The sequence below is a fragment of the Thermobia domestica genome, chromosome 11, assembly GCF_964235325.1.
Source record: "Thermobia domestica chromosome 11, izTheDome1.hap1.1, whole genome shotgun sequence".
In the NCBI taxonomy this organism is placed as follows: domain Eukaryota; kingdom Metazoa; phylum Arthropoda; class Insecta; order Zygentoma; family Lepismatidae; genus Thermobia; species Thermobia domestica.
This window is the reverse complement of record NC_137464.1, coordinates 260,381,855-260,394,998: the sequence shown is the minus strand read 5'-3', so window position 1 is coordinate 260,394,998 and position 13,144 is coordinate 260,381,855. Positions and strand designations below refer to the sequence as shown.

At 35.1% G+C, this 13,144-nt stretch overlaps 1 protein-coding gene across 5 annotated transcripts in view; it reads left to right on the top strand.

The window, feature by feature from the left end:
* The window catches only part of TBC1D16 (TBC1 domain family member 16), a 52,259-nt gene extending 41,831 nt beyond the window's left edge, over positions 1–10,428 (top strand). For all 5 annotated transcript variants that reach the window (XM_081732168.1, XM_081732169.1, XM_081732171.1 and 2 more), the window contains exons 12-14: positions 3,788–3,894; positions 6,852–7,071; positions 9,388–10,428. In XM_081732168.1, coding sequence (XP_081588294.1) covers positions 3,788–3,894; positions 6,852–7,071; positions 9,388–9,561 — 501 coding nt within the window. In that variant the 3' untranslated portion in view covers positions 9,562–10,428. The remainder of the gene's footprint in view (positions 1–3,787; positions 3,895–6,851; positions 7,072–9,387) is intronic.
* The last annotated feature ends 2,716 nt before the right edge of the window (positions 10,429–13,144 follow it).

The window sequence follows — 13,144 nt, the reverse complement described above, 5'->3', positions numbered from 1 at the left end:
CTGCTATATGAGCATTGTTCAAATTCAGAAAAAAAGAGGTGTGCAAATAATTAAGGAAAGTATATAACAGGTACCTAGTCAAAAATTTACCTTTTTGCAAATAATTGGGAAAGTATGTGACAGGCGCCTAATTATAAAGTTTCGTTTTGTACAGATAGATGTACAAAGTAAATAGAAAACTAGATTGACTTCGGGAAAAATGGGCGTGCCCTCCTTTCACTTTGTCTTCTATTTAAGTTGTTATTCTTGAATAGATCTTTGATAATGTGTCTGATGAAGGCGATGCCACATTGCCGGAACTGTTACACAAGTGTTATTAACATATATTTAATGTTTTGGTCATTTTTTTTTTTTTTTTTTTTTTTTTAAATACACATAAGAAGATATTTAATTTCAAATCTGTCAGTTATTGAAAATAGTTAGAATGCAAGGTACAAAGTAATATATTAAATTATTTGCCGGTTATCTGTACCCGTAAGCTACGATCTTCACAGTGTAATTGCTGTTGTGCACAGGAAGATCAAGAGTAAATAGCATTATCGTTAAATTGTCATGTCAACTTTTGCATAAAGCAAGAAAAAAATAACAACAGTAGTATTGGTAATTAAACCGAAACTTGTAAATTGAAGACGAATGTTCTACCCAGTTCAGTTTTAAAATATTAGAAAGTTGCTCACATATTAAAACTACGACTTACTATTGATAGTGAGGAGTAACTGTTTTGTATGTTCGAGATATCAGTGTTGATTAAATGGCTGTCTCATAAAGCAACGTAGTCTTGGTGAGCACCACGCTCACGCGCAGGGAACGACAGCCTTTTTGTGCACTCTTTTCGATATTGACCAACAGAAGCTGTGGTCAACAATGGTTGTTGAAGGTTTCCTATGAATCCAACGAGGAGCAGTTTCATGCAGATATTTTCCTACATAAAAGGGAAGGCAAGGAAGTAACGTCGGAGAGTGAACAGTGATGCAGTAGCAGATCACTACATTGCTAGAGAGATATCAACTGAACAAGAGAATAAAGGACCAATCAGAGTCCCAGTGACTTATGATAGTGGCAGTGTAACATTGTAGCATGTTAATGCTCGCCCAAAAGCTTGTCGTAGAAGGAAGAAAAACATAGTTTTATCCAGTTTCCAGGCGTCAAAGAAAAACTAAAGAGCAAGAACTGTGCTTGAGTGTTTTGAGCTATATTTTCCCGGAAACATAATTGAGGAATTAAAGGTTTATACTCACATCAAATTGGTAAAACTAAGAGAATTATTACCGGACGAGAAATGTCTTGGATACGAACCTTATTGAAGTTAAAGCAGTTTTTGGTTTCCTCTGCTTAGCTTGTTGCGTCAAGTCGTCCAAGGTCTGTGAGAAACAGATGGGCCCGTACCAGAACAGTTTGGGTTTGCAAAGAGCTATAATCATTTTATGTCCTTTTGAGAGCTTTGCGATTTGATATTTCAACGCGATCGGAACGAGAAAATCAACATAAACTAGCCCTTGTTAGAGATCAGTTATAGAGTTTTGTGCAGAGATGTAGAGTATGTGGCTATTGATGAAATGCTTTTGGGATTTCATTGACGACATTCTTTCAAGCAACATATGCCGAACAAACCTAGCAAGTACGGCATCAAGATAGTTTTACTCGTCGATTGTCGCGTGTAATACACGTATAATATGGAAATAGAAACAACCCAATGGATAGAAATAACCCATTGACATTTCATCGAGAAGTGCAGTAAAATGACTTACATAATCAGTTATTCGTAATGGACACAATATTACGATGGGCAAATAATTTTCGTCGGTTGGCTGTGTAAATGAACTTGCAACAAAGCAAAACCTCTCCGTTGTTACAGCTAATAGAAAGAACGAAAAGAAATCTCGTCAGTTGCTAGAGTTCTTTCGCTGGCCTTTTCAGATTTTATCGTACCATTTACTCTTATCATGGATATTGCAGGCATTAATTCACAAATAATTTACAATCAAAACACCGATGATCTTGTGTCCTGTAGAACCATCCTGAAAACATTAGGCTTGGAGTTAACAAGACCTTTTAGTGGAAGAAGAGCTACTTCAACAGAATTTCATTCGGGTCTTCGGCTACGCATCCAAAGAAATTCTGGGCTGCAACACTATGAACTTTTTCTGCCTGCTGGAGCAAGAGCTGTGCATTTTTCGGCCAAATACTATAAACCGGAAAACGACTGCAAGGTGTGCTAAATGTTTCAAGACGATACGGTTACATTGTGCATAACGTGTTACGGAGGGTATAGGGATGACATTGATGAGTAACGTTGGAACTCCAATTGGAAATGAAATAAAATGAAATCTTTCAGTTTAACGTTTCACGATTATGCCCTTTATGTTGAGGGTAACGAATATTTGAGGCAAATGAATGATGGAAGAATTGGTGGAATGAGAAAGTGGAAGGAAACGGGAGTACCCCGAGAAAGTTTACGGGTACGATGTTGTCCACCACAAACAAACTTGGCTGGGAAGGAATTACATTTGGATACGGAGCTCTTGATTGTACTTGTGACTGAAAACAGTTTAGTTAAAACAAGTTATATCGTTATTCGAATATGTTAGCAATTCATGCCTTACTATTGTAGTTCTGCGTGCTGCTATTTCAAAATTTTTTTTTTCTATTTTTTTTTTTTTTTTATTGTTACCTGAAAACCAAATACAAGAGTAGTTGAAAAACAAAGTAATAGAGCTAGTAACTCAATAACTGACAATGATATTAATGTTTCAAGTATCTTACGTTGATCTTTTAAAGAAAGTATTATTGATGTATGCTAATAAATTAGCAATTGATTCAATATTGCGGTATTAAGACCCAATGGTAATAATAATAAAAAATATTGATGAAATAATATATTTTTATGCTAACACTCATTCGATAGTTCATAAATATTTATGAAAAAATAAAAATGAAATGAAGTCTTTTATTTTAATGTCCAATGATTATGCCCGTTAGGTTAAAGGAGAGTATGATTAAGGCAAGTGAACGATGATGGAAGAATTAGTGGAATAAAAAAATAGGAGGAAACGGGAGTACTCCGAGAAATCCCACTTACACGATGTTGTCCACCACAAACTAACTTGTTCGGGGATCCAATCAGGGACCCCGCACACCAGAGGTAAGAGCTCTACGAGTGAACCATATTTATGAAAAAGTTTTAAATACAAATTATCTTTGGTACCACCAGTAAAATATATCAAACGGGAGGGGGGGAGAGGGGTGTCAGAAAGCAATGTGAGCACTGCGTTCACCCGCAAGTAACGATTTAATTCTGACGACCTTGAGTAATGACGGGTTAATCCAGCGTCATGATCCAATTGAGAATCTGCATGAATTAGGAGGTAACATACTCCGGCGGAGCAAACCAAATAAGGAGGTTGGAAGCAGTGCGTTGAATGTGTGCCAGTTGGCCTCCACAATCCTTTGTGTTAGTACTACCAGGATACCACTAGACGAAATTACAAAATTTGGCGGGCTAATATTCACTAACTTATTGCAACACACAATTAAATATTGCGGTCCCATTTCGATTAAACTTACCACGATAATTATTTCAATGAATTCAACTATTTTTTTAATTCATTTTAATCTTTGTATTTCCTTAATACTTATCACTCATTTCGCAGAAATTAAAAATGCATTTTAATCAACTATTGCTTCCTCATTTATTGTATTTTTAACAGCATAAAGAAAATAAATTCAATACATAAACGTTATCGTTGCATTATATATATATATATTTCTTTTCTTACTTTACTTTCAGAACTACCTCCGAGAGCTAATCAGAGTGATCGTGCCTAAATTTTATGCTCATCTTGAAAAACACACTGATGCCATGGAACTGCTTTTCTGCCACCGATGGATTTTGCTGTAAGTTTATGCTGCCTTTTATTTACCAAAACTGACCAAACCACCAATTATATTAATAATCCTTTTATAAACATTGCCGAAGCTATTAGAGAAGTGCTTTGGTCAGTTTTGGTTTGCTACCAGTAATACATGTAGAAAATATTCATCTATATATTAAAATGCTAGGTTTATATGTTTGTGGTCAAGAAAAGTTTATATGTTTGTGGCCAGTTCTTTTGATTTCACTGATCGATTGCAAATTTTGTGTAGATTGTCCAGTTCTAAATGAATATCTGTAAAAGGCCGTTATTTCTTATTATATTTTTAGGGGTACACTGGAAGTATTGAAATTTTGAAAAAGTAAAGCATCATATCCTACGAGTTATGCATTCCAACATCACATACTTGTATACAGGGATTGTATATCTCGGAGGCGTTTGTTTGATGGCCAAATGATAACGAAAAACGAAGGATATCCATTTCTCCAGTCTAAGATGAATCTTTATTTGTTTGGAGTGTTTTGCCCATATCACTGACATTATAACTAACTGTGTGTGTAATATGTTTGCTTATTACATACTGCATACAAGAAAAAAGAAAACACTGATCATACATGAATCAGAAACTCGAGCCGGAAGTAGGGTCAAATCTTGCAAACGGTGCGAGATATTGATAAAATAATCGAAAAATCTTCCCTTTATGATATCCCTTGCCGATTTTTATCAAGACATCTTTCATATGTGTCTGTAAAGGGACATGTACAGATGTTGTGAGGAATGACAAGGAGATTCATGCTCATATATGAATGATGCACTGTGTAGAGAGCGCAGGTTCAAGTAGTACATGTAGAAAATATGTATACATCAGTAATATTTTCATACATGCATTAATATTTGTACCTGATAATAGTACATATTTATTTGTTGTAAGATGATGTAGTTAAATATGTTTTTCAGTTAACTTTTAATTGGAAATTATTATCTAATTACTTAAACTATATCAAAATAATGAATAAAAGATACGGAGCGGTGCATTTCTCGGATACATACGGATACATAATAAAGTGTATCGCTCCCACTTCTTAAATTACAGCATGTGATGCTGCAGTTACTACGGAAACCTTTATTTATGAAATATTAACAAAATTATAGTGATCTTTAGTATAAACCAATTTTTAGAACATACATTTTATTTTGTGCAGTGGACTTAAAGAAGTGTGTGTAGTTTTCATTGCTGCATTTTCTTTCATTTTGCGTTACAATGGACTCTTTATTCACGTTTGAACTTCATCCGTGGGAACTACTGCGATAACATACTCTTACAGACTCTGAGCTCCTTCGTGGCTAAGCGTACGCGCCTTTGGCGTGGAAGACCTAGGTTCGATTCCCGGCGAGAGCTCATGTGATTCAGATTCTACGTTAATCAGTAAGTCCACGTTTCATATAGCCTCGCTGCTTAACAAGATGTTAAAAAACTCAATCAATCTTACAGACCCTTCTTATACATCATGATAGTGTTTAAGCCAATGAGAATGTATGTGCAGACGAAATGAATAAAAATTTGCATGAATTGAGGGTTCAGAGGTTATGGAGGGTGTCCACATAAACCTCCCTGATTACAAATATTAATTGCATGGAAACTATTAGTTCCAGAGAATAATGGTTTGGTTCATCTTGAAGAGCAACTCAAACAGTTTTTTGTTGTTTACTCTTGGGTTCTAGACCCGTGGGCGGAGCTTCGTGAACGAAGCAGAAAGAGCGACATCCCATTGGGCATGATGGCGGCTTGAGACTCAGACCTGTTTAGTAATTATCCAATTTTTTGGTAGTGAATATTTTTTTAAAAATCTTTTATTTTTTTTCCAACCTATATGTAAACCGTCATGTAAGGTTCCAGAATAAGCTTTGAAACATATATAAATAAATTTATAATGAGTTGGATCGTGTGTGTAATTTATTCAGAATTTTTCCTTAGTGCTTGTTATGTGCATAGTCTGCCTCTACTAGGTTTTATACCATGTTTTTTATAATGAGATCGGATTGCTGAAGTATATTGCTTTTAATATAACTCCTAATATTGTGGTTTATTGCGGTTGTGTGTTGCTACCATGCACTAAGGTTGGGAATAAAACTTAGTTTTGTTTGAATCACGTCACAATTTGCATTGTAACAGCGTTTGTGTACGGATAGCTTTGTATGCATTCAGGTTGTTATTGGCGAAGCTGTCAATGCATGGGCGCTGGACGGATTCCAAGTTCGATTCCCAAACTTGGTATTACGTTGATATCCTTTGCCGTCCACAGTAATCATAATAAAATGACAATATGAGTTTTCGGAAACTTCGAAGAAAACTCAATTCCAAGAGTAAATACCCTTATTTATTAATTTATTTTATTCTAGTTTATTTTTTAGAAATGACTTATGCTATATTGAGAAATGACCCTTCCCCTACAAATAATAATAATAATAATAATAAAATAAAATAAAATAAATAAATACCATCATAAACATAATTCAATCACTAAAGTAGAATGATAAAAATCGTCTATGATCAATATTTGTTGAGTAATTTTGTGTGATGTTAAACTTACATTTTTTTATGTAAATTACTCGTGAGCTCCATCGTGGCTGAGTTAGCATACGCGCCTTTGGCGTGGGAGACCTGGGTTCGATTCCCGATGGGAGCTCATGTGATTCGGATTCCGCGTTAAGCTGTTGGTACACATCTCATTTAGCTCGCTGCAGAAAGGGATGCTAAAGTCAAAATCAAATCACATATGATTGCAATATTCTGAGATAAGCTTACACTGTTCCAGTTCATTGCTTGTGGAAGTAAACCAAATAAAATCTTTTTATTTTCAGTAATTTTTTCTTGAACTTTATTATGTTACGTAAAACAATCTATGGCAAGTGTTATGACTGTACTAATGATATTGTCAGTCATATTTTGATCATATTCATCCGTATTTGTATTTGTAGGTGTTTCAAGCGCGAATTCCGTGAGGCAGAAGCATTAAAGATGTGGGAAGCCTGCTGGGCGAACTATCAGACTGATTACTTTCATTTGTTCCTGTGTTTGGCCATCATCTGTGTCTACGGAGTTAATGATGTCATTGCTCAGAATTTACGAGCGGATGAGATGCTGTTGCATTTCAGTTCTTTAGCTACATTCATGGATGGAGAGTTGATCCTTAGAAAGGTAAGATTATTTTTATCGCTACTTTCATTCTAACTCTTCATTTCCTTTCGTTACTTCGCCTGCTCAACACTGATGTACTTTTCAGAAGGCTTTTCTGTGATTAAGACTGTTCGTTGAATTTTACGGTTTTTCAAATAAAAAAAAAAGATTTTTTTTTTTTCTCGTGATTGTAAGAAAATATTTGAAGGGAACAATTTTACTACTTGGGTTGTCTGAACTTGATCTGTGACCAATTAGTTATCTTAAATCTTTGTAATGCACAAATTGTGACAACTACCAAGCCAGAACTACTGCTGTTCTTGAAAATCACAATATCTTTGAGTATTCCTTTATTCTTTGCCTTCTATATATTGTAAGGTTCCGCATGTCTACACGTCATGCAATAACCACGTGTGAACTACATGTGTTAATAATAAATAAAAACAAACAGACGACGGTCCCGAAGAGAAATCGATCACCATCGCCAACAGTCGGAAGGACGAGAATCAACGAAGGAAGCCGAAGCCGACAATACAGGATAAAAGGGAACTGCACGCCTCGACCAACATCAATCTTCCCGGATTGATCGAAACACCTAAAACCCCTCTCACGACGCTCGGTCACCGAGAGGTACCCATCCTTATACCCACGACGCTTGGTCATCGGGTTTCTTTCCTCTTTCTCACGACGCACGGTCACCGACAGTACCTCACCTCAAAGCCCACGACGCTTGGTCACCGGGCTCCTATCTTAATCTTACCTAAGTAAATATTAGAGGAATATTTATTATAATTTGTGTATATAAGGAGACTTTTATAATAAAAAGGTGAAGGGAAAGTCCAAATCCCGAGTACATTTTATTGCTCTACCCAAGAAATTTTACATGGTGGAAAGGAATTTTACATGGCGGTATATATAAATCTCTCATACCTATACTCTTCATAAAACCACGTTAGTATCATAAATCATAAACTTTATCGTATTTCTTCATAATCTTCTGTTAACCTTGAATCATATTCCATCAAAATTCAAACGATCTCGTATCTATGACTTATTTGCACATGCTAGCTCCCATTTTACTTGGTAACAGCAAGTACTACCTTTATAAACACTTTGTGTCCAACTCATCTTCCAACAGTGAGGATGTAAATTTCTTTGGGAAATGCTACTGTTAGCTTGGCAGATTCTTCTGCGTCTCAAGCAAAAACGTATCCTTCATATCCTGTACAGCTGCTCATCGCTGTCTCTCGATTCGAAGGGCTTACAAGCTATTTCAGTGTCCATGTTCGATAGTGAGTGAGGAATTAAATTTATTAATCTAACCTATCCTTATAAATAAGTAAATTGTATTGGCGTTTTTGGTTGCGTAATTAAAATAAATCAGTTGCTTTATTTTTATATTTTACCATTCTTCATCATCATCATCATCATAAGTATTCTGCCATTATTGGCAGGTCAGTTACTGCAACTGAGAAGCTTCCATGATCCGTGATCTTCCGCTAATCTCTTCGTCTTCATAACGATTTTTCTGTTTTGATATCGTTCATTAATTGTAGTCTCCTTCGCCCTTTCCCTCTCTTTCCTGCCACCATACCCTCTAGCACGTCACTCACGATACAGTTCCTTCTTAACCAATGACCCAAATAGTTTCTTTTCCTCTTCTTAATAATACGTAAAATTGTTTTTTTTTTTCCCTCACTATTTCTAACACCCTCTCATTGGTTTTTCGCTCGACCCAGTTAATTCTTCCCGTTCTTCTTCACACCCACATTTCGAAAGCTTGCAACCGTTTTTCATCATTCTTGCGCAATGTCCATGTTTCTGACCCATATAATACAATACTCCGTACAAGCATTTAATGAATTATCTTCTCAACTCTTTATTCAAGGGGGGGGGGGCGGTGGCTCAGTGGTAGAGCGTTCACTTCTGGTGCTTGGGGTCGCTGGTTCGATCCCAGCTCGCGCCGTGTGGACTTTGTGGTGGACAAACACCGTGCTCGTGGGTTTTCTCGGGGTTCTCCCGTTTCCTCCCACTTTCTTCATTCCACCATTTCATTCATCTCTCATCATCACCGTCTCCTTTAGCTTAACCGGCATAACCGTGGGACGTAAAAGTTAAAGATTTTATTTCCTTTTTTTTTCTTTATTCAAGGTCCCACAAAACAGTATTTTCTTCGTCCTAAAGCCTTCTTTCGCGTGTAATATAATCTAGGATTAGGTTACATATCGAAAGTGCCCCTGTATTATGTTAATAAAAGAAGAATAAGAAGAAAGGAAAAAACTGGCAACCTTAAATTAAGAGTTAATTAATTCATTTGATGTCCTGTCCTGTTTCCAGGCTCGTGGTCTTCTCCATCAATTTCGTCAGATGCCTCGAATACCCTGTACTTTGAGTGGATTGTGTCAGATGTGCGGCCCTGGAATGTGGGACAGTCATCACACACCGGTGATAGAGTGTGCTGGCAACCATGGCGATCAGCCGTGCCCCAACGGAGGAGTGATTGTGCAGTGATCTGGTAAACAACCAAAGAAAGCAAAACAATGGAATGGCAACAGCAGAAAAGTGGGCATTCATGACAGAAGAAAGGTTTCATGTTTTCCTTTTTTTAATCTGTGATATTTTAATATGTACATATATAATACAAATACGTACACGTCATATACTACTGTTGTTCACATGTGCCATAATTGTTACTGCTTACCAAATCTCATTCTAGGTTTTATTGTTGTGTGTTTTTTAAGAAAAAAAAATCGTAGCCACTACTTTTTAATTGTTAGGAGAATCTGATTTTATTGGAAAGTCAACTGATGGTACAATCGATAGCTTTTCTTTTTTTAGTTAGTTAGTTAGTTAGTTAGTTACTTAATAAGAATCTTGCCAGTGCTTTTCGCAGTGCTAGCCGACCAAATACAATTACTCAGTAATATATATTCATTACTCAGTAATATATATTCAAAGATTTAAAAAAGATCGTTGACATTTTTACTACTTAAAGCATTTGTCAAAGGGAAGCCTATATATATATATACATATATCTAAATGTATGATCTTAAATGGATTTTCTTTTTGTATTTTATTATTGCTGTTTGGTTTAAGCTTGAATGCACTTTAGATTAGTATAAAGAACTATGAATATTTAACAATTTTTAATCCGTTTAGTGTGTAAAGAAAATGTGTGGGAAAACTTCGGGATAGAAGCCGATGAGGACAATTCCTTTTACTAAATGAATCTTCATAAAACATCCAATTGAAAATTATGAAAAATCTTTTATGAGCTGAATGCGGGAGATGTTTGTGAGATTTTCGTAGATCTATGTAACTATGAATTAATGTACTATCAGTTATTTAAACACAAAAGAAAATTGTATGTACACTCGTGTCCAAAATTATTGCCGCATATCTATAACTGTCTTCTCGTAAGAATATAATTTAATGATTTTGCAGAGTATTTTTAATACTGATACTATGTGTATAATCGGAAAATGTATATTTGTGGTAAATTTCATAGGAAAAGAATCATAAATACGAAAATTAGAATGAATAAAACAAAATGTTGCTAAAAGGGCAAGAAAGTTTTATTTTCGTTTTATTGTTCTTATTTACTTCTCTTTTGACATGAAATTTGCCACATACATGTCTTTGCTGATTATACACATACTAACACTATAAGAAATACCAGGTGAATTCGTTATCAAATTATATTCCTACAACAACATATTTATAGACATGCGACAATAATTTTGGACATGAGTGTACGTAGTTTTCTATTGACGCTAAACGTTTAGAAGAATACACGCAGCAGAAGCAGTTCCCGATCACGTATAAAGTAGTAATAGCGATGGCTTCTACAGCTGATATTCATCGAAAGTTTGAAAGTGAATGGAATCGATCGACACACTTTTCTTTATTATACGTTTAAATCCTATTAGTACATGAATTTATTTCAGTTATAGGTTAGAAATTTTCACCGACTTTTCACCACGTGTGTAGCTCCTGAATGATTTTTATTTTTCAAACTTAAACACTCCCACTTAGTATTAAATTGAATCACCCTTTTTCTCCGAAGTTTAAACCACCCGCATATTCTTTATACCGTTTCTGTAGCCAAAATCATTGACAATTACATGCACAAGTAATTTTTTAAAAAATATATATCCTTCCATTGTTATATTGCATTCAGATCATATTTATTTATTATAGTATTGTCCAGCTTGCGTAATGTATACAAGTAATATTGTAATTGTGGCGACAGTTACCTTTTTCTTCCATACATGTAATCATATATGAGGGGGAGTCATACAGTTCCCTGAATGATGTAGTTTTGGAATTTGTGATGCAATCTTGTACAGCACAGTCCTTAAGTCGCCTAATTATGAATCTAACAAGTGTCAACACATCTTAACAGGCAGTGTACGAATAGTGTAGCTGAACAGAGGAGTACATAGCGATCACTTGGCTGGCGCACAGCCTTCAAGTTCATGTGTAAGTGGGGGGGAAAAAATCTCGGCTTCAGAGACTCTGATAGCTTTCAAATTGTTTAGCGCCAAAGGATGTTTGGCTCTTCCCGAAACTAAAAATGGACCTCAAAGTTTACCGTCAAAGAAGAGATCAAAACGAACGCGTCGACTGAACTTCGGAAGATATATAAATAAATAAATAAATAAATAAAAATAATAATAAAAAAAAAAAAACTTTCGCCAGTATTTCCAGCAATCGCAGAATCTCTGAAACAAGAGTGTGTTTCGAAGGTATCTCCTTTAAAGACGATTAACTAAATGTGTACTTATATTGTGGTAATAAGGAGCTATAATAAAATTCTGGGAACATTTTGACTGCTCCCCGTATATATACACACACACCTTACACATCATTAAGGGAAAGAAAGATCTGTCGTCAATTAGTATATTGCTTTCTAAGTATTTTCTAGTCTGATGGTGCAATGGTATTAATTATGTTAAGTGTGTGGTTTTGTTAAAATATGTTGCACAGCATGTATTTTATTTTGAATATTTGTTTTAGTAGATTTTGTTTTGATAGTAGAAAGATGTCAGTTGACTCAGTACTGAAAATATAAAATCAAAAATAGAAAGTATGAATACACTACGAGAGCATACCTTAATGATGCTTAGGTTAGAAACTTTTGTAATCTTCTGTGATAAGAAGTGAAGAACAGGGCATTATTTTAGCCATTGTTGTGCCAAGCATTCCTGTTTTGTATGTAGTTCGATTAATAATTGCTAGAGGCACGAGTTTTTCGCGATGTGCGATAAAACGAAACGCGTCAGAATTAAGTAATTTTCAGTTTCTTGACGTTTTATGATATTCTGTGTGCATTTTCATTGGTTTCCGTTGTGCGATAAAACGCAAAATTGGCAACTTTGCGTGAAATTTCTAATAATACGCGAAATAACGCGAAATTTTAAAAATACTTTTTCATTAATTTAAAAACGCAGATTTCCGCTGACGGAATGGTAGAACGTGGCTTGAACGGTGCATTTCGGGCGATTCGGACACGGCTATAAAAAACATGTTGCGTGTTAGTTACTGATTTTCTTTCAGTTTGATTATAAAAAATATAATTTTCTCTATAAGTGACATTTACAATGTCAATTGAAATATTCATTGTATTTTGTTTTTAGGTAATTCATGGTTTATTTTTGTAGTAATCTATGAATAAAGGGAACAATTGTAAAAGTCACGGAATATCTTTTCCACAAGAGCTACAAAATGCGAAACTTCATTTGGAAAATGCGACAAAACGCGAAATATGAAAAACGAAACGCGAAATTTTCAAATTCTTAGTGCGAAAAACTCGTGCCCCTAAAAATTGCCTATTAGTAACTTCGGAATAAATTGGTGGATTTGAAGATGGCTTTTCTGTAATTTAAAGCTAATGACAGAAATGCTGAGGTATATTTTTTTTATCATCAGCCTGATAATTCCTGGAATTCAACTGTAATATTGCAGCATTACTTTGCGTTTGAGACATTGCAGGTTATGAAGAAAAGAAATTTGTGGTGTTTGCGCTTCGTATTGTACACTTCGTGTTTTTTTTTTTTTTTTTTTTTTTTTTTTTTTTTTTTTTTTTAAAGGT